This window comes from Peromyscus leucopus, chromosome 11 (assembly GCF_004664715.2).
Source record: "Peromyscus leucopus breed LL Stock chromosome 11, UCI_PerLeu_2.1, whole genome shotgun sequence".
In the NCBI taxonomy this organism is placed as follows: Eukaryota; Metazoa; Chordata; class Mammalia; order Rodentia; family Cricetidae; genus Peromyscus; species Peromyscus leucopus.
The window spans coordinates 69,320,796-69,346,624 of NC_051072.1; the positions used below are offsets into that span (position 1 = coordinate 69,320,796).

A 25,829-nucleotide genomic window follows, 5' to 3' on the forward strand; every position below is an offset into this window, starting at 1 on the left:
GGTCTTATTAATAAAATCAAACCTGAGGCCAGTTATTGGGGTGAATGCTGGAAGATCAGAGAAGCAGAACAAACCACAGCCACCTCACCTCCCCAGTTCCTCAGCTGATCCTGTTTCCTCAGACTGGAAGCCTCTCAGTCATCATCCAGAATGGGTCTCAGCTGAACTGTTGCTCAGAGCCCAAAAGCTTAACCAGGCCAAAAGCTTCTAGTTTCTGGTCTTCACACCTTATCTATTTTTCTGTTTTTGCCATCACTCCTGGGATTAAAGGCTCACTTCTTGGATTAAAGGCATGTGTCACCATGCCTGGCTGTTTCCAATGTGGCCTTGAACTCACAGAGATCCAGAGGGATTTCTACCTCTGAAATGCTAGTATTAAAGGTGTGAGTGCCACCATTTTCTAGGCTTTGTATCTAGTGGCTGTTCTGTCTCTGACCCCAGATAATTTTATTAGGGTGCACAATATTTTGGGGAACACAATACCACCACATATCTTTGTGGATTTCTGTGGACCTCTCTATCACTTTGCTTCTTCCCATTCCCATGGGGTCTTCATTTATCATGGTCTCTCTTTCCAAACATGGTATGTACTCACTCATAGGTGGATACTAGATGTAAAACAAAGGATGACTGGACTGCTACTCACAACTCCAGGGAGGCTACCTAGTAAAGAGGACCCTAAGAAAGACACAGGGATTGCCCAACAAGAGAGAAATGGATGAGATCACAAACTGGACGAGGGGGGGGTAATGAAGGGCAAGAGTTGGGGGAAAGAGAACTTAGGGGAGCGGGAGATGCCAGCTGGATCAAGAACAGAGAAGAAGAACAAGGAAAGAGAGACCATGATAAATTTGATTGTTAAGACTAGTGTTTCAAATGAACTTTTAGATTTAAGCAACCTATATAGCAAGTTATATGACTTAACCTCAGTATCTCAGTGCTTCCCTACATTTACACAGGAAGGATGTGGCTGTAGAGGATTTGAAAAACACAGGTATCTTTAGACACCTTCTGGCAACTGAATTGGCAGAGTCTTACTATAAATGCCCTTCCTAAGCACCCTTTATAAAAAACAGTAAACAATCATGGGCCTGATGATTTGCTTCACTATGAAAAGAATATGATCCATGGCAAAATTTAGAACAGAAAAATTATAAAATGATAAGTTACTCTTTTTAATCATATCTAAAACATATTTTAATTTTATAGATTACTGTAAAATACTTAAAAATAATACTTCTTTAATTCTTTGAAGATCTCGAACAATATATTTATCATGCTTATCCCCCTCCAAGTCCACTCATAATGCACTCTTACTTCTCTACCCACCCAACTTCAATTACTTTAAACCCATGGAGTCCAGTTCATGCTGCCCAACTTCTTGTGGGTATGGGGCTTGTGTTCTACCTAGCAGGGGTTACATAAAGAAAAATTTTCAAATTGGCCATTGTATTTTGGTGAAATTTGGCTATTATGTCTACTACTACCTTGCTAATTATGAAAGAGGCAATCATTCATTCACTCATAACTTTGCATATATGTGTGAATAGATAAGTGAATTTTCATGTGCATCTATACATGTGTGTAGATGTGCTGTTATGTACAGAAGCCAGAGGTCAACCCAGCTCTATTTCTTCAGGCACTGCCCACATCTTCCCCTCTTTTATTCTTTTGAGACAGGATCTTTTGCCAGTCTGGTATTACATAATCTAGGCTGGCTGGACAATGAACACAGGGATTGCATGTGGGCGCCATCATGTGTGGATCTTTTAACCACTACAGAACCAGTGTAACTCAAGCTAAAACAGACTTTAATCCAAAAAAAGGGCTAAGAAGGCTAAAGCACAATAGAGTAGGACTTTGGATGACACCCAGGAAACAGTACTAGTAATCTAGCTAGTTAGGAAGCAAGAGGTTACACATTTTAGAATAATAACTAGGATAAATGTTTTGGTTGTTAAAGTCCATAATTGGCATCTGATTCTCCATTGGGTTTGGTCAATGAGGAATGACATTTCAGATTCAATAAATAATGGAGTTGAAAAAGGCAGTAGGTAGAAGAGTCTAACCCTGGGACTCCCTGAGCCTAGAATCAAATTGGATTGATGCAAGTGTTTCAAGTTTCTTCATTCTTATGCTCTACTCAGTTTACATTGTGGACAACTTGTGATATTCAGTTTACATGAGGAATCTGGATTTGAATTGCATAACACACCAACAAAACTATGGTTCTTAATTGAGTCTCACAATTTGCTTTCTATGTTATTATTTCTATGTTCAAGTACAGAAAAGAGATATAGACCAAGGGTTCTAAAAATGTGCTCCAGAAACACAAGACAAATTCTGAGACTCAAAAGGTAAGAGTTATTTTACTATGATACTAAGACACTATCTTTTTCATTGTGTTGGTATAGGAAAAATGCAATAAGAGATAAAACTACCTGCTGGCATAGCATTCATGAAAGCAGTGTCTTGACTACATTCATGCATAAAATCTTCACTACAGCATAGAGAGAAAAACACCTAGACAAATAATGAATAATGACTGTCATTTATTCTTAACTCCTGAGTACATCTGTGTATGGCATACTACATACGCTCTCTGTGATGGCTGTCTATAGGAATAGCAGCCATGCAGTTGAATCAGTTTTTAGAAAAGAAGGCCAGTTTTAATGGAATGACATTTTTCCCTATGAGACTGATAGACAAAGTATGAATACTCAGATCTGTGTATGTGGAAATTATTCTCTGGAAAAAACACAAAGCAACAGTGGCATTCTAAGAAAAACAAACAAAACTGTTTGTTCCCAACAATGAAAACTACAGTTGTAAAACTGGGAACTTAAGCAAAGACTTTTTTTTCCTAGTATGTTAGATAGGTGTTTTTTTTTAATTATTAAAACTTTTATGATAAGATTTCTACTAATAATAGTGGACTGATTTTTAAATTCTGTGTAACAAAATATGTCAACATTTGCATAATCTGCTTAATTTAGTGAAATAATCTCTTTCAAATACAAAATTCATGATGTTACAAAATCCTTTATGGTTATAAGATCCATTCAGAGCATTAAACAAATTAGCAGATTCTCATGAGTATGAAATGTGCCTTAGATTTCATATAGCAATTATATTGTATCGAGTGTTGCTGTAACATCTAAGAAAACAGACATAGTTCTTTGAAAAAAATTATCATGACAGTCCTTCCTGTGCAGCAGTGTACCTTGTAACCAACAGTTTTCTAGTCGAATGTAGCACCTGTTCAACAATGAAGGGTACTTGTCTGGTACTTGAAACGTAAACAAATACTCAGTGCTAATGAAATCATGGTTATTGGAGAAGAATCTACAAGCACTAATTTACTAAGTGAGCCCAATCCCTAACAATCTATAAACATTTGTCCTTATATCACAGAAAAGTGTAGCCTTCACTACTCATCAAGTAAATTTCTCTTTGCATCAGATGGAGACTACTACAGAAAAACACAACCAATCAAAATGCAAATTGTAGAGCCCAGTCCCAGTGGATACATCTACAAAGCAACATCTGACCCTAAGGCTGAGAGAACACTGTGAAAGACTGTGTGGGATGACAGTAAGAACCAGAGGACCAGGAAGTCTGTTGTGAGATTGTGTCTCCTAGTCACACCAGCAGCTGTACCTGTAAAATCTTACAGAGGACCAGGAAGTCTGCTGTGAGACTGTGTCTCCTAGTCACACCAGCAGCTGTGCCTGTAAAATCTTACAGAGGACCAGGAAGTCTGCTGTGAGACTATGTCTCCTAGTCACACCAGCAGCTGTGCCTGTAAAATCTTACAGAGGACCAGGAAGTCTGCTGTGAGACTGTGTCTCCTAGTCACACCAGCAGCTGTGCCTGTAAAATCTTACTGACATCATCACTCAAACATGAGCTGAGCAAGGGGACATAAACGAACATGACAAACTGGATGGGGAAAATCCATGAGGCCTCAACCCTACAGAAAGAAATACAGGCAACTGGGTAAAGTGGGCAAGGAAGCAGTGCTCTTCCCCTGGGGAGGGCACACCAGCTGGCTGTCTAGTTCCAACAGTCAACCGTGGAAACACACACAAGGACCATTATACAGACTCAACAGGTTTTGTTTGGGAATATATATGTATAAACAAATGCATAGATGCATGCAATAACAGCTAATGAAAAAGAGGTCATGAGCTTGAAGGAGAGTGGGGAGGAGTGTATGGGAGGGTTTGAGGGGAGGAAAGGGAGGGGAGAAAAAAAAACAACAGTTCTGTCATGACTGCTTGTCTATTTGAGGCCTAACTGCGCATATATTCATTAGTGCAGAGAAGACATTACAAAAGAGTAAACAGAAATAAATTAAAGAATTTAACTGTGTTCATTCTCTCATATAGTAAAGGTATTTTTAAAAATAGAATGTTTGTTCAATGTTTTGCTATGGAAAGTGAAGTTATTTATCATAAACATGTATTATTTATGTGACTGTACAATGAGTTTTCTATTAGTACTTTTTAAATTATTATTAAATTTTTCCATCTTTAATTCCTTTAATGGTGAACACCTATCTTAGTTTAACAGTCCAGAGCTTTATCCAATACTTATGAAAGTAACTTCAGGGAGAAAAGTCTTTTGAGTTCATGATCACCTGGCTCTACATGCTTGGACAGAACACTGGGGTAGTGGAAGCATATGGCACAGGAGAGCAGAAGAAGGGGGAACAGGAGGTGGCCAGAGACAACAAGACAACCTCAAGGTCCAAAGCCCTAGTTACTTCCTTCCTGTAGCTAGGTCCCAACTCCTCAAGTCTCCAGAAAACCTCCCAAAATAGTGCCACCAGGTGGATACCAACCTCCCAACACACCAGCCTTTTGAAAAAGGACACTTCATATCCAAAGCATAAAAAAAACGGATATTAGAAACTATATAAACAAAAACTCTCCAGTGAATGAATAATGTTCATGTTTTTAGTATTTAAAGATAACCCAGAAAAAGACCTCTGCCAAAATTCTTCCCAAGGATAAAGGGCAGGTAGAGGCGTGAAAGGAAATATGGGAATACTGTATTGAATAGCACACACACCACTGTCAGATTTCATTTTTCAAAGTAAGATTTACTGATTTTTAATTTTTACTTATGTCTATGTGACACATGTGTGTATGGGTGTTTGTGTATGTGGCACCACATGTGTATGGGTGCCTACAAAAGACAGACATGGAATTGAATCCCTGGAGTTTGAATCACAAGCAGTTGTGAGCCATGAAATGTAGGTGCCAGGAATAGAACCTGGGTTCTCTGGAAGAGCAATGAGTGCTCTTAACCACTGATGAATCGTTCTACAGAGTCTGCGGCTTCTTTTTATATTTGTATATTATATTATTTGTTCCTACTCACTGCACCCCTGCCATTTACCAGCGTGTGTGTGTGTGTGTGTGTGTGTGTGTGTGTTTAAAAAACATTGTGTTTACTGGGCTTTGAAAGCATGAAAATATGACTATTAATTTCTAAATTTCTAAAGATTTAAATAAATTATTACTTCTTTTAATGCTTTAAAACAACTTTGTGATCATGGTGGATGTTTTTTATTTTTTTTTAATGTGTTCTTGGATTTGGTTTGTTAGTATTTTATTATTTTTGCATCACTGTTCATGATGGAAATTGGTCTGTAATTCTATTTCTTTGTTGTGTCTTTGTGTGGTTTGGGTATCGGGGTGACGATAGTCTCATAAAAAAGTTTGGCAATGTTCATTCTGTTTCTATTGTGTGGAATAATTTGAGTAGTATTAGTATTAGCTCTTCTTTGAAATTCTGGTAGAATTCTGCGCTGAAACCATCTGGCCCTGTTTTTTTTTTTTTTTTTTTTTTTTTGTTGGGAGACTTTTAATGACTACTTCTATTTCCTTGGGTCTATTTAAGTTGTTTATCTGGTCTTGATTTAATTTAAGTAGTACCTATCCAGAAAATTTTCTATTTCTTTTGGATTTTCCAATTTTTCTGGGTAGAGGTTTTTGAAGTATGACCTGATGCTTCTACAGATTTCTTCAGTGTCTGTTGTTATGTCTATTGGGTATCAGATGTAAGACAAATCTTAAAAGGTCTTATTGATTTAAAAAAAAAACTGGAGCCAGATATTGGGGTGAAAACTGAGAGATCAGAGGAATAGAACAAGCCACAGCCAACCTCACCTTACCAACCCCTCAGCCTCCAGACAGAGCTACTTCCTGTATACTCACACCTATATCCTTTCTGTGCCCTGCCATCTCACTTCCTCTCTCTGCCCAGCTACATCACTTTCCTCTTTTTCCCAGCTCTATCACTTCCTGTTTGTCTGTACAGACCTCCAGACCTCTTTGGTTAACTACTTCTGGGATTTAAATCCAGATGAATCTCTGCCTCCTGAATGTTAGGATTAAAGGTGTGTGCTACCATTTGCCTGACCTTTATGTTTAATATAGTGGCTGGCTTTTTGCTCTGATCCTCAATAAACTTTATTGGGGCGCACAAATAAAGTATCACCACATTTCCCCTTTTTCTGTCTAAAATAAAAAAGTTATAACTAATATAAGAAAAAATATATACAATAAGTATAATAACTATATACAATATATACAGGCAATAAATATATCAACAATCAATCACACCCCTTTTCATTTCTGATTTTTAATTTCTGATATTCTCTCTCTGCCTTTTGGTTAGTTTGGATAGGGGTCTGTCTATCTTGTTGATTTTCTTGAAGAACCAAGTCTTTGTTTCATTGATTCTTTGTATTGTTCTCTTCGTTTCTATTTTATTGATTCCAGCCCTCAGCTGATTATTTCCTGTCATCTACTCTTCCTGGGTGAGTTTGCTTCTGGATTGTTTCCAGGTTCTGGCTATTAGTAATAATGCTGGAAAGGATGAGGAGTAAGGGGAACACTAGTCCACTGTTGGTGGGAGTGGAAACTTGTACAGCCACTTTGGAAATCAGTATGGTGGTTTCTCAGAAAATTGGGAATCAATCTACCTCAAGACCAGCGATATCACTCTTGGGCATATACCCAAAGGGTGCACAATCATACTATAAGGACATTTGCTCAACTATGTTAATAACAACATTATTTGTAATCACTACAACCTGGAAACAATCTACCTCTCAACTGAAAATGGATAAAGAAAATGTGGTACATATTTCTTTATGTACAATGACATCATGAGGTTTGCAGGCAAATGGATAGAACTAGAAAATATCATCCTGAGTAAGGTAACCCAGACTCAGAAAGACAAACATGGTATGTACTCACTCATAAGTGGATATTAGATGTAAAGCAAAGGATAACCAGGCTACAATCCACAACCCCAGAGAAAGGTAAGTTAGGTAAAACTTACATAAAAAAAGTTAGGTTAAAAAGGAGGACCCTAAGAGGGACAGACATAGATCCCCCTAGGAAAGGGAAATAGATAAGTTCCTCTGAGTAAACGGAGCACAGGGGGTGGGAGAGGAGGGAGGATAAGAAAATAAGGGAACAGACTGGGGGATGGACAGAGAGGGAGAACAAGGAAAGAGATACCTTGACATAGGGAGCCATTATGGGGTTAGGAAGAAACCTGATGTTAGGGAAATTCCCAGGAATCCACAAGGATGACCCCAGCTAAGATTCCAAGCAATAGTAGAGAGGGTGGCTGAACTGGCCTTCCCCTGTAATCAGACTGATGACTACCCTAATTGTCATCATAGAACCTTCATCCAATAACTGATGGAAGCAGATGCAGAGATCCACAGCCAAGCATTGGGCCGAGTTCCTGGAGTCAGGTCAAAGAAAGGGAGGAGGAGTTCTATGCGCAAGGGGGTTAAGATCATGATGGGGAAACCCACAGAGACAGCTGACCTGAGCTAGTGGGAGTTCAGGAACTGTGGGCTGACAGCTGGGGAGCATGCAAAGGATGAAACTAGGCCCTCTGAATGTGGGTGACAGTTGTGTGGCTCGGGCAGTTTGTGGGGTCCCAGGCAGTGGGACCAGGATTTATCCCTAGTGCACGAACTGGCTTTTTGGAGCCTATTCCACATGGAGGGACACCTTGCTCAGCCTTAATGCAAGGTGGAGGGACTTGGTCTTGCCTTAACTTGATATGCCAGACATTGTTGACTCCCCTCGGGAGGCCTTACTCTCTTTGAGTAATGGATAGGAGAGGGATGGATGGGATCAGGAGGAGTGGAGGGAGGGGGAAATGTAGTTGGTATGTAAAATGAAAAAAAAAAACACTTTTAAATGAAAAAAAGGAAGAAAGAAGAAAAGATTGAACAATGAGAAAACAACTGTAGTAACTTTGAAATCAAACTTCATTATAATTACTCTTTTAAATAAAAACTGTAAGATAAAGAAAGTAATGTATTCATGAATGGATAATGACTGTATTTTAATACAACTTCTTGAGTTATCAGAAAAGCAATGGCAGCAGTGGACTGTTGTTAGACGGCACTTGAGATAGAGCAACGAATGTTTCTTCCTATCATTCTTCATTGTTTTAAACAATGAGTGTAAATATCCAATCAGCCCAGCTGGACAAACAAAAACAAACAAACATCACAGTCAGTTTCTCTTTCTAAGAATTGCTCAAGCCAATCCGTGGAAAGCATTCCTTCTTGGGCACTCTCTGCCATGTGAAAAGGAATGTTTGGGAGATGATGAGGAAAGTCCTCACAGGGGAAACATTAAATCCACTAGTTCAGATATAAGTCACATTTTCTAGTTGGACAATATCAACTAATAAAACCAATGTTTTGATTTTCTTTTGTTCTTTGAGTCATAAAAGAAGTCATAAAAGGCTAAGGGATTATTTTTGGCAAGATCTGGTTTGATAAACATATTTGCACTTTATCCCTGGCTCCATAAATCCTAAATGCCTTGGAATTTCAAATGATAGGAAAGACTTTTGTCAAGCAAGAGTTCCCTTTCCACAGATTTTAGGCAGATAAGGTGTTGTAGCATGGACCTCTTTGATGCCCTCAGGGCAGGGCTTGTTCCCAAGAAAGAACAATTGATTATAAGGTAGAAACTTGTAATCTCTCCCCCAGACCTGCGGGACAGGAGAAGTTTTCACTTACTGAATACACTGACGTGGCACTAGCAGGTAGCACTCCCAGATCGGACACTGAAATTCAGCAAAAAACCTTCCAGGTACACTGCTCTCGCATCTTTTTTGTTTTCACATTCCCAAGTTGTAATGTTTATAAAACAACAACAAAAGTAAATCTAAAATATTTTCTTTAGTTTTGTGAGCAATTCTAACAAGTTATAAGCCAGAACTGAATTGTTGGGTGTTCAGTTGTACTAGAGAACTCAACCCTGTCAGAGAAAATGCCCCAGAATGAAAAAAGGCACAAGAGCCAGTGATCTTCATGAGTGGACTCTTTCTCACATGATTTTCACACTGAGAATAAAGCAAACATACTTTCAGATATGTAGCCTAAAGCTACTGGTCTTAAAGCCCCCATACTATGTGTCGAAAACTGCCTTATCTTATGATTCCAGTTTTCAGATACAAAACTGAGGTGTGGGGAAATCAACTTAAGTCATGCTAAGTTGAACAGATGTAATTCAACTCAGGCTGATCAAACTCATTACTGCTAATCTCATGTCCATGTATCTTATCAGACACAGAAAATGAGAAACAGTTATCCCATTGTGACTTCATGACACAGGTTTTAAGTTGATTTGTAAAACCATAGAAAATCTTGTAGGTGTGTCTAACATTCAGCCAGAAAGTCATATGTTCAATGGAGCAGCTATGAATGTTCTCCAATGCAAAATCATAAAAAATGTAATGCATTGTAAGATCTTTCTTTTGTTTCTTGATTGTGTTGTTCTGATAAATGAAATATATCTTGACACCCAAAGGGTGGACAAACGTCAGAATGACCATTATTGGGAATACAGCTGTCAGTAAAAGCTGGCCTGGACGTGAGGGAAGGAAACTCTTATGCACTGTTGGTAAACTGGTGTAGACAAGTACAGATTGCTTTGTAAAGAAGTCCCAAGCTTTCTCAACAAACAAACATAAAACCCTCGAAATAGAACTGCCACAGGACCTGCCTGTACTCTTGTGGGCAGAAGAATTGCATATTCTACTGCAGAGAAACTTGGGCAGCTATGTTCATGTCTGCTCTGCCCACATTAGCTAGAACCTGGATATATGTTATAAATGAAGAGACAAAACATGTACAGATACACAATGGAATATTACTCTGCTGTGAAAAACATGAAATCATGAAAATTACAGGTAAACAGATGACAGAGAAAAAACTAAAATGTGAAGTAATTCAGGTACAGAGTTCTCACACAGGGGGCCCAGCTTCACATTTTTGTTTTGTTTTCTGTCTTAACTTGGAGCACAACTGGAAGCCAGGAAACTACAAAGGGGCTTTTGGGAGGTCAGCAGATTAAGCAAGGGGGGATAATAGACTGTAGGTGAAATGAGAGTGGGGAGGTGGAATACTGGGGGTAGAAAATCTAAGGTGGGGAGGGGCACAGACGTATGGAGATGTTAGGGGCTATGGGGGTAACTCTAAAGAAGAATTAAAAAGCCGTATGGACGCCTACTATCTCACAAAACAATGAAAAATTTAACTGGAAGGATAGAAGAACCATTTGATATGAGAGAAGATAGGTGAATAGTGGGTATTAAAGAAGTATGCCGGGCGGTGGTGGCGCACGCCTTTAATCCCAGCACTTGGGAGGCAGAGGCAGGCGAATCTCTGTGAGTTCGAGGCCAGCCTAGTCTACAAAGCGAGTTCCAGGAAAGACACAAAGCTACACAGAGAAACCCTGTCTCAAAAAAAAAAAAAAAACTAAGTAGGGATAGGGTGGGGGAACAGAGAAAGGAATGGGTAGTAGATGGGTTAACTAAAACCAAGTATTATGAAAAAGTGCATGGAAGCTAATTTCAAAATATAACTGAAATAAACAAAGCACTGGAGCGGAATTGCTTTGCATGGATGAACAGTGCTACTCCTCACAGACACGGGTTAAACCTGCAGTGCACACATGGGATTCCTTCCTCAGGTTACTAGTCAGAGAAGTACCAGGGTCTCATACACATATGCCATTGCCACTGCACTTGCTTCCACAACAACTGCATGGCAAGACAATTGTGGAGGAAAACACAGATTTGGCTACAGGACAGAGAAATCAATTGTAAACCAATTGGGTAACTTCCTCTCTATTATTATTGTCTCAATGGTAATGCTATCAAATTGCCTTATAAATATGTATGCTTATCCCCATAGATCTGGACTGATCTCAACTATAGTCAGAGAGACTTCTTTTTGTACATGGCAGCAGTAGAGTCAGACTCATAGCTGGTCAAAGTGCTGAGAACACAAGACTCCTATTCAGCCCTAACTGGGTCCCCACTATCAACACCCCTGGAAGAATAATGGAAGAGCTGGAGGATGAGGAGTGCTGGAAACAGACGTGACATGGAACCCACGGCAGCTGTGGCTACTGCACAAGCCCCACACAAAATCAAGCCATCCAAACTCCAGCACAGAGAGGAAGGTGCTCTTCAGGCTTCACTCTGCTGAGCACTACTACTCTGGCTACTGGCACATACAGCTCCTGGAGGATGGAGAATCGACTGATTATGGATTAGTGCATTTTCAGGAAAAAAAAAAACCACATGAAGTTGGGAAGGGAGCAGAGAGTGTTGGAGGGGAGAAATGGCATGTATGGTGAATGGCATCAAATGATAGTTCATTGTAATGAACAAAATTCTCAAGAATGAAATTAAGTTTAGGCATGTTCGTGAGAATATGTAAACCATTGGAATATTTCTTTGAATATCATAAGGACATAATTTGTCCCTTCCCTTTTCCTTCCTCCAAACCCTCCCATGTATCCCCACTTACTCTCTTTCAAATTATGGCCTCTTTTTTCATTAACTGTTGTTACATATACATAAGCTGGTTATCCAAGACCAAAAGGTCATCCCTGAAAACATATAAATACAAGTAACATTATACAGACCAAGCATGTTGTACGTATGGGTGTACATGCATGCACACATATTTAAACAATTTTATACTGATTATTAGAGCTACCAGCCAAAGTATTTTTTCTTTATCCAGCTATCTTCAAAAAAGATTTTTGGGTTAAAGAATGCTAAAGATGTAGCGCTCATTTCTAAGGATACTAGCTCCAATGTGAAGAGCAACAGCCATTGGTGGTCCAAGGAGAAAAATAGTGTGTCCGTAGTTATGGGGAAATATGTTTTTTTTAATGAATATGTACATATTTAGCTATTTGACTCAGTTCTCAACCCAACACATTAAAAAACAGATGCTTTAAAAAATGATCTGTTGGCAAGATGCTTGTTAAATTTTATCAGCTGAAATATTAAAATTCATAATGAATTAATTAACACATCATATAAAAATAAAATGTTTTTGTTTCATCGTTTTACAAAGTACTATAACCAGTGGTGGTTAAAACTGGGAATTTTGTATGTCTTGATATGTGTTGCTCAGAGAGAAACTAAATTTATAGAATTACCACTAAATTGATGACATTTTCTGTCTTCACTCTTGAATTGAGTTGGCAGATGTTTTTAAGAACAAAAAATTCCATCTTATTACAAAACATATTAAGCAGGTTTTCCTGCCAGGCATGTCTGACAATGTTTATTGCCTAGACCAAATCAATCCCCTAGAGAAGCCATAATATATTATAGCAAGTATATTATTTGATAGTTAAGGAAAGTTGCTACATGAAAGAGTTAGTCCTTTGATCTCTTACTCTGCTCTTCATGCATTAGAAAGGTACCACATAATCCACTATGTAGTCACACCTACTTACAAACATTCACCAAGTAAAATCAGCTTGACTAAGCCTACAGCTTCAGGTATCCATGCTATTTTAAGTTTGTCTATGTATATTACATATTGCACCAACTTGAAAAGAGATTGGCTATTTACTTAAAACTGGGGAAGAAGAAAATGCAAATACTTCAGTTTACAAGCTGGTCACTATTCAAAAATATTTGGATCTTACTGCACTTTAGATCATGAGTTTATACAAAAAGTTCCAAAATTGGGAAAACTCCAAAATCTGGATTGGATGTTCCCAAGCATTTTGAATAAGAAAGACTCAATCTGTATGGGGAAAATAAGGTGCTTCCAAGGACTAAACTGAAGTAGCTGTTTCTAATTTATACAACCTACTTTATTGTGGAGATTCTCCACTGAAATGACTACAGTGACAGCAGTGAGGACGACAGAAGACGTTTGTCAGCCCGCACTGACAATGTCAACACACCCAACCCACAATATCAAAAGTACATTTTAAAGTCTCAATTTTTTTCAGAGTTGGCTGTTTCTTAACAATTGTAAAAATTCAAATTAAAAAAAAAAGTATGAGAAAGAAATTCAAATAAAGGCTTTAAAAAAATCAGTCAGAAAACTATCCCACACCAAAGAATCTGAATGTTAAGAAATAAGATTTTAGATGGATGTCAACAGTCAATCCACACATATGTGAGTATCTTCAATGTGCAAGGCCAGGTTCTGACAAGAGTCTATAATGTCTTCTGTAGTGGGTAGCCACTCCAGCTTTAATCTGGAAGTTCCAACCCCCACTGAGGCTTCGGTAACTGTCAGGCCTACAAGGCGGGGCCAAGAGAGGACTCTAAATACCAGGGATCCGGCTGGCTCTCTTGGTTCCTGGACCCTGGACGCTGGAGGTAGACCGAGCAGAGTGCTGCAGAGAACACCACCAGACTGCGCCACACCTTTTCCAGACCCTGTAAACTATCCCTTCATTTGTAAGTTACCCCACAAAATAAACCTCCCTTTTAACTACGTGGAGTGGCCTAAATGATTTTACCAATAGTCTTCTTTACATTTGGAATTCTTCTTTGACGGCTATGTAACTTTCCTTCTTATCTCCAAATTCAGTAGATTGTTAATTTCTCATGCTGTCTAAACCTCCTTCATGTGCCATCAGCAAGACAACCCCTTCATTTCACCTTAGATGAGAGATGTCCAAGTACTCACAACACAATGTTAGATGTTCAACATCTAGTCTATCTACCTGTATTCTACCTTTATTCTGTAAGTTCTATGAACAGATCTTAATTCTGTTATAAAAAGCTCATTTGATATCTAATAATCACCACTTCTATGTTGAAGGCAAGTTTATCTAGTTATGTCTACACCAAGATCTAGACTTCTTGCTTTGCTTTCTTTTTAGGGATTAACTAGTAATAAGTGGATTGAGTATTTCTGTTAGTGTTTAGTGTTTTCTGATTCTCCTATAACTTACTTTGCACTACTGAAAAAAGTGCCTCTATCTGCTTATTGTTAAGGATTGAAATACATGGAAAAAGGTAGGAGGTATTCTCAGAAATTTAGAAGATTATTGGGAGACCTATGTAAAGAAATAAAATGTAAACGTATTAACAACAAAATTATGAAACAAAAGTGCAAATGCTACCTCAAAACAGCAGATGATAAAATGTGCAGAGGCTACCTACTTGTTATTACTTTCAGAGGTTTTGGTAAGCACCAACTATTGCTACAGTGGCAAGGAGGCAATGTTTCATCTGGGTAGAATCCAGATTAAGGGAAAAGAAAGGACACAAAGTTACAGATCTGACAAAGTACCAGGTATACACACAGTAGAGCAAATGTGTAAATCAAACGCCATTAAGGTAAATTTGAGCAGAGGTGTGAAATGGAAATAACTGTGGCTAAGGACAATATATTTCCACTTCCGTCCATAATTTTAGTACTGACAAAATGGCTAAAAAAGAAAATAGGATACTCTTTTATACATTCAAGAAAGTATAAATCCATCAAATATAAATCTTACACTAATTATATTAATTAATGAAATATTACTTAATTTTTGGAATCTTATCGTGGGTGCTGGACTGGATAGGATACCAGTAATATAGTTTTTGTTTGTTTGTTTTAGTTACACAGAAAAAAATCAAGCCATATACATTAACAGTGCAGGATTTACTTAAATAACTGTACTTTGGAATTTTAATGAATGGCTCTATCATCTTATTAAAACTTTATTGAGAAGACTCTATTCTACAAATGTATATTATGATGGATCTCCTTTAGGCTCAGAGGACACTGTGCTGAGCGAAAGTACACTAAGTTTTGGCTCCCCTAGAGTTTATATTATCCTGATCACAGTCTCCTTATCAATAAATCTGAATCAATATTGGTTATCATACTAAGCAAGAACATATTTGTCTCTATTCTTTACAGGTGGTCAGAAATCTTTGATTAAGACTGGTGAGGTGGCTCAGAGCTTGCTGCCAAGCCTGAAATCCCAAGTTAATACCTAAGACTCCCTTTGTAGAAGAGAACTTCTCTCCAAAGTTGTCCTCTGACCTCAACATTCAGGATGTGGTATGTGTGGACCCACATTCATACAACACACACACACACAACACACACACACACACACACACACACACGGAGTAAAGAAACTGCTCAAAGGTTAAGAGCACTTGCTGTTGATGAAGAGGACTTGGGTTCAGTTCCCAGCCTTCACATGGTGGCTCAAACCATCTGTAACTCCAGTTCCAGAAGCTCCAGTGCCCTCTTCTGATATCTGGGGCAATACACATACATGAAGCACATATACACGTGCAGGCAAAACATGCACACACACAAAATTTAAAAATTAACCTAATATTTTTTGAAAAATTCAGTATTTATAACCATCAGATATGACGATACCATATCGTATTTTTACCACATATACTTAATTTTCTTATTTCAGCTCCATAATTTGTTTTCTCAGGGAAGGGCAATGTGGTAAAGATGTGTAGGGACAAAAGTCCATACTAACTACATGATTTGAACACATATTTCTACCAGTTCCTAGCTATGTGATCCTCGACTGTAACCTTTGCATCAGTTCTCTTAACTGCAACCAACCAACTTCTGACTGGATGTGAGACTTGCTCCAGAGGATGAAACCCACAGTTGGCACTATTATTGGTTCAAGAATCTATGGTTGGACAGGTAATGGGCCCTACCCAAAACAAACCAAATCCCATCACATAAATGGGATTTACACATTCAATCCTGCTCCTAATCTGACGTTATTGGCAATTGTCAGCTGTTGGGAAGGAGACCCAGTTCTGTCTAGGAGTGCAGTCCCTGGTAAGTTAACCGTACTCCAGTGGAAGATGACACATCCAAGAATATTGTGCAGCATATAAATTGGTCCAAATGGGTTATTTTTCTTTTAAAGGACACAAAGTAGGATGGATAGATGTAGGAAGAGTTTGGGGGTGGAGAATATGACCAAAATGTATTGTATAAACCACTCAAAGAACAGATGAGAAATTCTAAACAAAAATGATTAAGAAGAGTATAAATAATAGTTAATTTCTCCTCCTATATAATATTTGGAGACATGCAGAAGGAAAAAATAATTTCTTGGGTAGATCACTTTTTATCTTAGGATGAATGAGACAATCTTTTTCCCATTTAGAGCAAAGCCTTATCATTCAGAAGTATGTTGAAGTGTTTCAGCATATACATGCTATTATGCACAATCCTAGGTGATTTTAAGAGAAACAGTGTTAAGAAAGTATGATATTAACTCAAAGAGCCACATACAAGCCTCTATGATGCAGACAAGTGTTTGTAAAAGGGAACCTCTTTTGGAGCAAATGGAACAAAAAAGAAAAGCCAATCCTGTCCTCTTTCATAAATAAGTAAATAAAATGGAAAATGAGTAAAAATACCTACAGTATAAAAATTAGGGCTGGAGGGATGGCTCAGAGGTTAAGAGTACTGGCTATTCTTCCAGAGGTCCTGAGTTCAATTCCCAGCAACCACATGGTGGCTCACAACCATCTGTAATGAGATCTGGTGCCCTCTTCTGTGTACATAATAAATAAATAAATCTTTAAAAAAAATTAGAAAATAATTAAATAAAAAGTAAAAAACAAAACAAAAGAGACTGAGCTTTAGTAATCAGAGTATAGTCAGATTTGCAGAGATGAAGGAGATAAAGAAAACATGCATATAAAGAGAGAGAGAAACCCAAGCACTGCTGGGAAGACAGACTGGAAGGGAAAGGAGAAGTGACCCTTAAAGTGGAAGATACTTCTTAACCCGTACCAATCACAAGCCAACAATGAAGAAATAAACATCTCAACCTTGTCACGTCACTGTGCTGCTTACACCCCACATACACACATGAAGACTATTTATGATCTGTGTATTCAAAAAGCCTTACAAAAGTCATTTTTGGAAATTGGATATGAGAGGCACTTTACACAAATGGTATTTACACACTGGATGATATGGCAAAAATTTAAGGACACCAGATGGACTAAAAAGCCAGTATCAAAACTTTGGTAGAGTTGGACAAAGATTTCATATATCTACAATAGGACAAATAGAATACTTAAGAGACTTTAAATTTAATAATTATTAAATAGTGAGATAATTTGCAAAAGTTGAAATATTATAATCTGCCTAACTATAGGCAGACTCACAGTATTAAGTATTCTGTGTATTCCTGGTTAGGATACAGATTTCAGAGTCTTAAAAATTAACACAATACTCCAACAAAAGACTGCTGTTAATGCTCAATTTCTAAAACAAGAAAAACTTTGCCATGTCATAAACAAAGATAAAGGAAAAAGAAACCAGTAATCAATGAATATTACCTCAAAGATGGTATGAAATATTTAACTACTAATCTTTTAAGGATAAATATGAACATGGGTCAAGTCGAATATTCTAAAATGTTACTCCTGCCCTACAGGTTCCAGCTAGGTCTGGTGGCTCACACAGAAATGCCAGCAGGGCAAGATGAGAATGTCACGCAAGTTTACGTGAAGCTTGGATCAAATAGAAGTCCCAGGCCAATCTGGGCTACACAGTAACTCTTGTTTTTTCCTCAATCCTCTCTATAAACATAGAACATTAAATTGTAAGTTTAAGTGTACTGAATTGTTCAAATTTAAAGAACGTATCATCTTCCTATCTTCCCTCTTCCAGCAGCATTTTCTTTAATGCTTTACTTTAGCATTTTCTTTAATGTTAAATTCTAGCAAACAAAATATACACCTTTGAAAATGGCACACACTCATGTCATCAAAGAATATGTCAAAGCACAAAAATGTTCTTGTGTGTTACTACAGAACTCTGTGCCCTTGGGTGGCACCACTGTAGGGATCCCATGATGCTGTGCAAAGACTCACTGGGTGTGACAAGACCAAACACCGGTGACCCCTTACTGCATTGCCCCGGACAGTCAAGCTGAAATATTTACTGAAATATTAGTTACTTTCCCCCCTGAAGGGACTTAGACACTATGGATGGATAGTTGTTCACAAACATCATCTGGTGAAACTTACCACCCCAGATGAATACAATTTTACATCTTGTTTTAGAATTGTTATGTTATTTATTCTCATAAGACATTAAAGTAGTAATATGCTGGAGAATTGCATTAAACCCTTTTACCTGTATCATATTAAAACTAGAAACTGTTCCTTGAAACAGCAAATGACATAAAAGACAACAGCATATGCTTTGGAGAGTCTATAAAATGTTGCATGAAAATAAGAGTGATAGATCTTGTAACTTTAATTAAAAAGGGGAAAAAAAATCCAAGCAGACAATAACCATGGAAAATAAATGTTCACTAAAAACTAAAGAATCAAAAAAAAAAAAACCTAAAGAATCAATAAATTGTAAGACAATAAAATGAATGATATGAAATGAAATCCTACAAAAAGCAAAGAGGCAGTGAAGCGAAGTAGCGCACTTTCTCACCCTGATAAACAGCTGCATCATTTCTTTCTCCTTTTGGGGGTTACGGTACTTCTCATAGAAATCACGGCGCTTCTTTGTTTCTTTTGAGACTTTATCTCTCCTTTCCCGCTTCTCTGCTGGCTCATCCGTGCCATCAGAAGACCACTGCTTGTGCATTTTTGGCTTTTCCACTTCAATATAGTTTTCATTTGGATTCAGGACTATGACTCCATACCCTTCCTGTTTTGAAATAAAAAAAAAAGTGGTACAAATTGTTATCAGAATTTATTGCAATACATGAAGAAAGAAGTTCCTAACATCCTAGGCAAGGTAATTTAATACAGTTTCAAGTTACTAAATATTCTTTTAACAAAAATTATGTTAAATTTGTAAAAATAAAGTTTAAAATCGTTTGCCATATAATAAATATGGACAAATAAGCACAGATTATCTATAAGGATAAAAACAGAGAAAAAGGATGAATTTTAAATGAAAAATACAATCTATTCCCAGTGTGACTAAAATAAATTACCACACAGGGAAATACACTCAAACTACAAATGTGTGTTTTGAGAAAAGTATATCACCTGTGTACATTGGACCTTACTGTCTTTCCATACGAAAAGACTAAGAAATCACAGAGCAAAATAAACCAACAGGAAACACTGTTTAACCTTGAAATTTGTTTCATGTCTCAGGTCACAGTAATAGGCTATCTTATTTAAGAACGAGTGCCTGGAGACTGAAATTTCCAAAGTTTAAAATCACAACTTTTTGAGCTATAAGGGCTTTAGATTTCAAACATATATTTTTCCTGACTTCTCACTTCTACAAGGCAAACATTTCTGCAGGTATTAAAATCATCAGACATTTAGGCTGAACTGATGAATTAATCTAAACATTAGAAATACAGCAACCAGTACCAAGTTTGAAGAATGGAAAACATTTAAGCAATTTATGTGTCTTTTCTATTCAATTCTGTATTATGAATGTCCTAATTAAGATCTTGTAAAAAAAAAAAAACCCTTCAAGGTCATACCTAGAAACGTAATATATTAAGACAAAAATATCAGGAGCACAGAAAATAAAGTTTGTAAATTCTCCATCCTTACTAAAACAAATGTAGTGTTTCAAACTATAACCACAGAATTTTCTACATGAATTTCAGATTTCAACTGCTTTTAAAAACAAAACCAAACATAAGAAGATATATTTAAAAATACTGACAGTATTAGTTAAAAAAAAATCAATCTTGACATAGCCCCAAGTTCTTTCTTTGAGATATGCTCCACTGGGGTTGTGAGTTTTTGTTTTTGTTTTGTCCCATGAACTAGTTGCAAGTGCCATTGGAATTCTTTCACTTTTATGGCTCGTCAGAGGATACTGTTGACTAAAACCATTGCTGGTTTGGAAATTTCAAGATCATTGAAGTTCTGGTTTTGTGATAGGACTATTAATTAAGATATAATCCTTTTATACACGTGGAAACTGTCTAATAATATATGCCAACATGATGAACAAAATACCACACTATTCAACAGATGCTTCAATGAAACTTTTACATAAATGCCACTTATGAACCACTTAGAAAGTAGTTTTAAGAATTTAAACATTTTACTTCACGGCAAAAGTTGCATACTTTTCTTTTTTAAGTTTGTTAGCTGTTGAGTCAAAGTTTTACCAACAAAAGACATTTTATTTGTGCCCGCTTTATTCTAATCTGTATAGCTATTCAAATGTCTTGTAATTCATTGTGATCTCTGTCAGGTAGACAGATTGTCACTTGGTGATTTTCTACAGTTGGACACACTTGACTAATTATTAAAATCACATTTGAAGGAAGTTCCTAACCCTCTTCCTTGTGTCTTTTACAACTGTTCACGCCCGTCTCAAATTTTACCTATACCTTCTCCTCCCACCAAAGTAAATTAAAGAGCACGGTTACACTCTGCTAAACATGGTGAAATGCAGACATTCAGTACACAGTCTCTGGTGTAAGGAACACAGTAAAAAAGGTCACCACAGGCCAACAAGAACACTGCTTCCCCACTGGATCTGTACTGTGAGTAAGTGGTCTCCTGTCATTTCTTCCTTGCCTTTTCTGACAAACACACGTGCTCACACACACACACACACACACACACACACACACACACACACACGCACACAGAGCTTTTCATACTCATACACAAGTTAAAAAGCCAAAATAGAATGTTAAATTTCATAACAAGTGCAAAGCATTCGTTACCACAATTTAATAACGATAGGAATATTCAACTTAGGCAACAAAGTGACACTTTAATTATTGATTATATTAGATGATGCTCATATGATAATTAATATAATAATATAACAAGGATTTGCAATGAGGACAACTCTGAGAAAATCTAACAATCACCAGAATTACCAAACTGATATATAACTTAATCACCCACATATTATTTCGACACCACCAGACCCCTCTGCGCATCTCCATATCATCAGAACCTATGAACATTTTGACCTCATTTTTGGAAGTCAGACTGAAAAAAAAAAAAAAAAAAAAAAACAAAAAACCTACTTGATTTTAAATGGATTCTGAAATGTGAGATGTCCCATCTAAATAAATATAAACTATATACATACACAATTCATCAAAGAAGTAGTATTTGTCAAAGTTATTGATTATGTTACTGAGAATTACATGACTCATTTATTCAATTTTCTAAAGGTACAATGATAATTTTTCACTGAGGCATCAACATAAGAAAAATGATATCATTTTAAAATCAAAATGTAAATCAATTAAAGAATTTTAAAAATTTAAATGTCAATAATAAATTCTGAAACAGTTAAATTATTATCTTTAATCATGCAAATTATTTAAAGAATATTTTGTCCTTTAGATATTTCAAATTGTCATTTTAATTAAAATAATAGTGATCACTAATAATAAATATTTCTTTCAAAAGTCAGAGTTGCAAATTTAATTACAATTCTGATCATGAAAATATTAGCATTTTGAATTATGATTTTCATAATAAACTGATACAATGTTCAGGTACAAATGTCAGTTTTTACAAGCTTATAAAAAGTAGAATAAAGCCAACATGGGTATTTGCATTGTCTTACTTACATTCTAACCACAGACTTCACCTGTTTTTTATTTTCTCTCTTACATACAATGTCAAGAATACTTTTATATAAGATTCAAAGACTTTGATAATGGCAACATTAATATATAGCAGCCAAGGTGTCAAAGAAAATAAAGTGAAACAAAGCAGAGACAAAACATCAACATTTTTTTAGAACTTAAACTTCAACAACCAGAACATATACTGACTTAAAAATAATTCTACTCCCAATAATTCAATAATATACAGTAAGCTAAGTAAAAAAGATTGCTAATGTGATCTTTATTAAATGTAAAGTTTTACAAAACTACAAAATAAAATCAGACATTAAGTATATTATAAAGAACTATGTACTGCTCCCCTTAACAAGGGATCCTTGTAATATGGGCCTAGAATCCTGAATGCTACATTGAAACTTTCTTTTAGTATGTGAAAGTCCCATAGGATGCGAAGTTGCAGCATTCCACAAACACGTGGAAAGCTCTTCTGTTACTTTTAACAAGATAAAACTATTTAACTGGTTATCTAAAAATGCAACTCTATAAGGCTTAGAACATCTTTTACAATGATTTACAAAATCGCTTTCAATATGCACACAAAAGTCTTTAACTCACTCTTAGGTTTGACTTACAATATAGGTCAAAAAGATATTCAAGTAGACAAACACAAGTTTAAAAGGAAGGTTTAATTCCAAAGACTCCATTTCTATGCATGTGGAAGTATAACTGTGGTTTCATTTACAGGTATGTATTTATAAATTCTAAATTACAGGATCTTAATCTGAGATTCACAAAAGTTTAGTGCTAAAACATGGCATTTTTTTTAAACACAACTATTTGCTGTGATTAACATAAAAAACACAGGATTCCAGGACCTCTTACTGTGAAGACTATGCACTTACTAATAAATAATTTATCATTCCATCAGCAAACAATGGCATAGGCTGAAACAGATAGGTGATGTCCACCACAAAGGACACACAGGAAACTTTGCTCGAGATATTTAGTCAGCACAGAAATTTACTTATCAAGAATGTGTTGACAGAAATCTAAAAACAGCTGTTAAAAAAACTACTTTTCACCCCAAATGAAACTATAAAAACTAAAGATTGATCAAAGTTTGTGTATTAATTACAATTATAAAGAGAATGGAAAATAGGGGCAAATTCTACAGCTCTTAAAATCTCTTGTGACTAAATAAAAAAAAAATCAACTGAAAGTACTCAGCTCTGCATATTAACTTGCCAATACTTGAAGCCACATGTGACCAGAGAGGTCAAGGGTCACACTAGAATCTTTTGACCCATGGAACTATCCATTTCAGTCTCCAGGCAAAGCTCTGTAGGAGATCATTTTACATAGGTATATCAATCATATTCTTCAAGTTCAGCATTCTACCTGCTTCGCTTGAAAGAAGACAGGTGTTCAACCTCAAGGCAAATGAAACTCCAAGTGTGTTATCTGTAACTACCCACAGTTAAAATGGACAAACAACTGTCCATTCATCTCTCCTGAAAGAGCTATGTTATGCTTATTCTCGTCTTCCCAAGAATGGTATGCATATGTCACTGTTGCAACATCTTAGGTGCAACAATGAGATGAGGTCATGACAGCCAATCAGAAGTCACTAGTGAAGCGTTAAAGTAAACATAGCTGTTGGAGCTGCAGCTCTGCTTGGAAAATGTCCCCTCTATTATTTCTGCAATTTTCTCAAGACGTGACCTGGCACTGAAATGCCCGAAATGTCCCTTGACTCCCTTTTGTGCTTCTCAAGATGCATTAAGGTGCACCCTCCAAATATTTTATAAAGTATTCATCAGGATTATCCTTCAATTGGCAGTTTCACGAATTTTCATGCTATATGCATGATATAAAATAACTGTAATATGGACCAACATAGATTATCCTAGATAAGTCTCTTACTTCAAATAGATCATCAAGTTAGTCAGTGAAAGAAAACATGCCACAAAAAGTTTTCAGAGGACCACCTGTTGTCTATTATTTTTACATAGCACTTACTCATAAATCATAACACAGGGTAATTAATCAAGCTGTCAAAGAGAAGGTCAAAGGTTATATGGTAGAGTCAGAAGGTCACGCATGGGCTGATAGAGGTCAGGGTCACACTGCATTCCTCATTATCAAGTTGGGATGAGAGACGGCCAAGCAAACAAAAGTGAAAGCAGATGGAGAAGTGAGAGGAAAAGAAAAGAGAGAAATTGTAGAAATGAAAGAAAACTGTCAATTACCTTCAAATGGAGAATGAAAAAGAAATACAGAGATGTGCTAAAAAGAGCCCAAGAACACAAAGCAACTGGAGTTTCATCAACTTACTAACTGAATATAACTTTTCTTGCTCATTTTATTAATGCATACTAAGGATTATCACAGAAATGTATTTGCACTCACTATCTCTTTTCTAGCTTGTATGTTCAAGATTAATTAGGGTGAATCAAGAGTTCCAAAGATGAAGTATGATTTTCAAAAAGAAAAAAAAAGTCACAATGAGAAGCTTTTCTTCCCTTTAATATTATTTCAAGGTCATAACAAATTCAAATAGTTTTAAGCCACAGGACAGATAATTCCTTCAGCACAATACAAAGATATCCACAAACATACATGCGTCATAAAAGTCATTTTGAATAACAAAACAGTTATAAAATATTCTATTATTACAGTGCTCTGAATTAGATGCAGAACACTGTGCAAAATTAGCTGTCACCCTTTGCTCAAAATCTTTGTTAATCTCATTTTGAATGTTTGCAGCTTTATCAACACATGCATCAATGTCAGCTCCTTGGTTACTGAACCGCTGTACTTGGAAGGAGATATAATTAAAATGTTTTGGCACAGAAAAGGTGAAATTGTATCTTCCCTTGTTCCCTTAGGAGTCTGTAAAACATGACGGCTATATTGACAAACACACACCCTTGTCTCCAGTTCTGACATCTCAGGCCATCCAAGTGCTATTTTAAAAACTCACTATGCTCTTACCCATAATATCACCTGCTCTGTTTCTAACTTTTCCCCGAAGGTTTTAGGACACTAGGATGCTTGGACTTCATAGATATTTCTTATACTTGTCAATAATTGATCTATGGAAGTATTCCAGGAATCCACTGCCACCACAAAATAAATAAGATTACCATTCATTATCAAGGACAGAAATAAGATTTAATGCTCCACCTTTATGGGAATTTTCTGATGCTTTGCTGCCTATAAACAAAACAAACAGACACTCACCCTCTAACACACTGAATGAAAGCAAGAATGAGTTCTAACTGGTGACCGGTCAATGACAGATCCAAGTCCCTAAAGAGATCTCAGGAGCCCTACAGACACATCTTTATTAAATGATCCAAAGCAGAGTTAGATCTTCAGATTTATAAGCTTTAATCTTTTGCATATTAGTTATGCTGTTATATTTTAGACCAATACTCTCCAAGCTTCTATTAAAATACATTATAACATAGATAAACATCAGCTATCATGCATTTCTTGTGGCACATAGTCTTTCAAATATTATCCTTTGACTCAGCCAAACACTGCATAAAGACACGCTTAAGATGATGATAAAACCTGCTTAAGGACTAGGGTATACAAGTTACTCTATCTTAAAATATACTGTTTTCTCCTTTCCCTTCCAATTAAAGTATCACGTTTGAGATAAATTTATTGCTCAAGAATATATTGCACTTTTCTTGCCTACATCCCACTTGAAAAGATAAGGACCTTATTAAAAAAATTCATGTATTTATTGAGTTAGTAATATATTAAATACTGACTTCATTCAACAAATATTTAACAAGCAGCTACTATCTAATGATGCACTGTTTGGTATATGTAAGAGTACACCTATATACTACACTAAAGACTCCCTTTCCATTTCAAGATCTTTCCATTCAGTACCAAAATTCAATCAAGAATCAAGTACAAAAATCTCTGAAG

General features: G+C 36.5%; 1 protein-coding gene across 1 annotated transcript in view; it reads right to left on the reverse strand.

The window, feature by feature from the left end:
- LOC114697379 (cotranscriptional regulator FAM172A) overlaps positions 1-19,054 on the reverse strand; it is a gene marked incomplete at its 5' end in the record, with an annotated part of 244,241 nt that extends 225,187 nt beyond the window's left edge. Inside the window, one exon of the mRNA XM_028875626.2 lies at positions 18,791-19,054. Coding sequence (XP_028731459.2) covers positions 18,791-19,054 — 264 coding nt within the window. The remainder of the gene's footprint in view (positions 1-18,790) is intronic.
- Between the last annotated feature and the right edge of the window lie 6,775 nt (positions 19,055-25,829).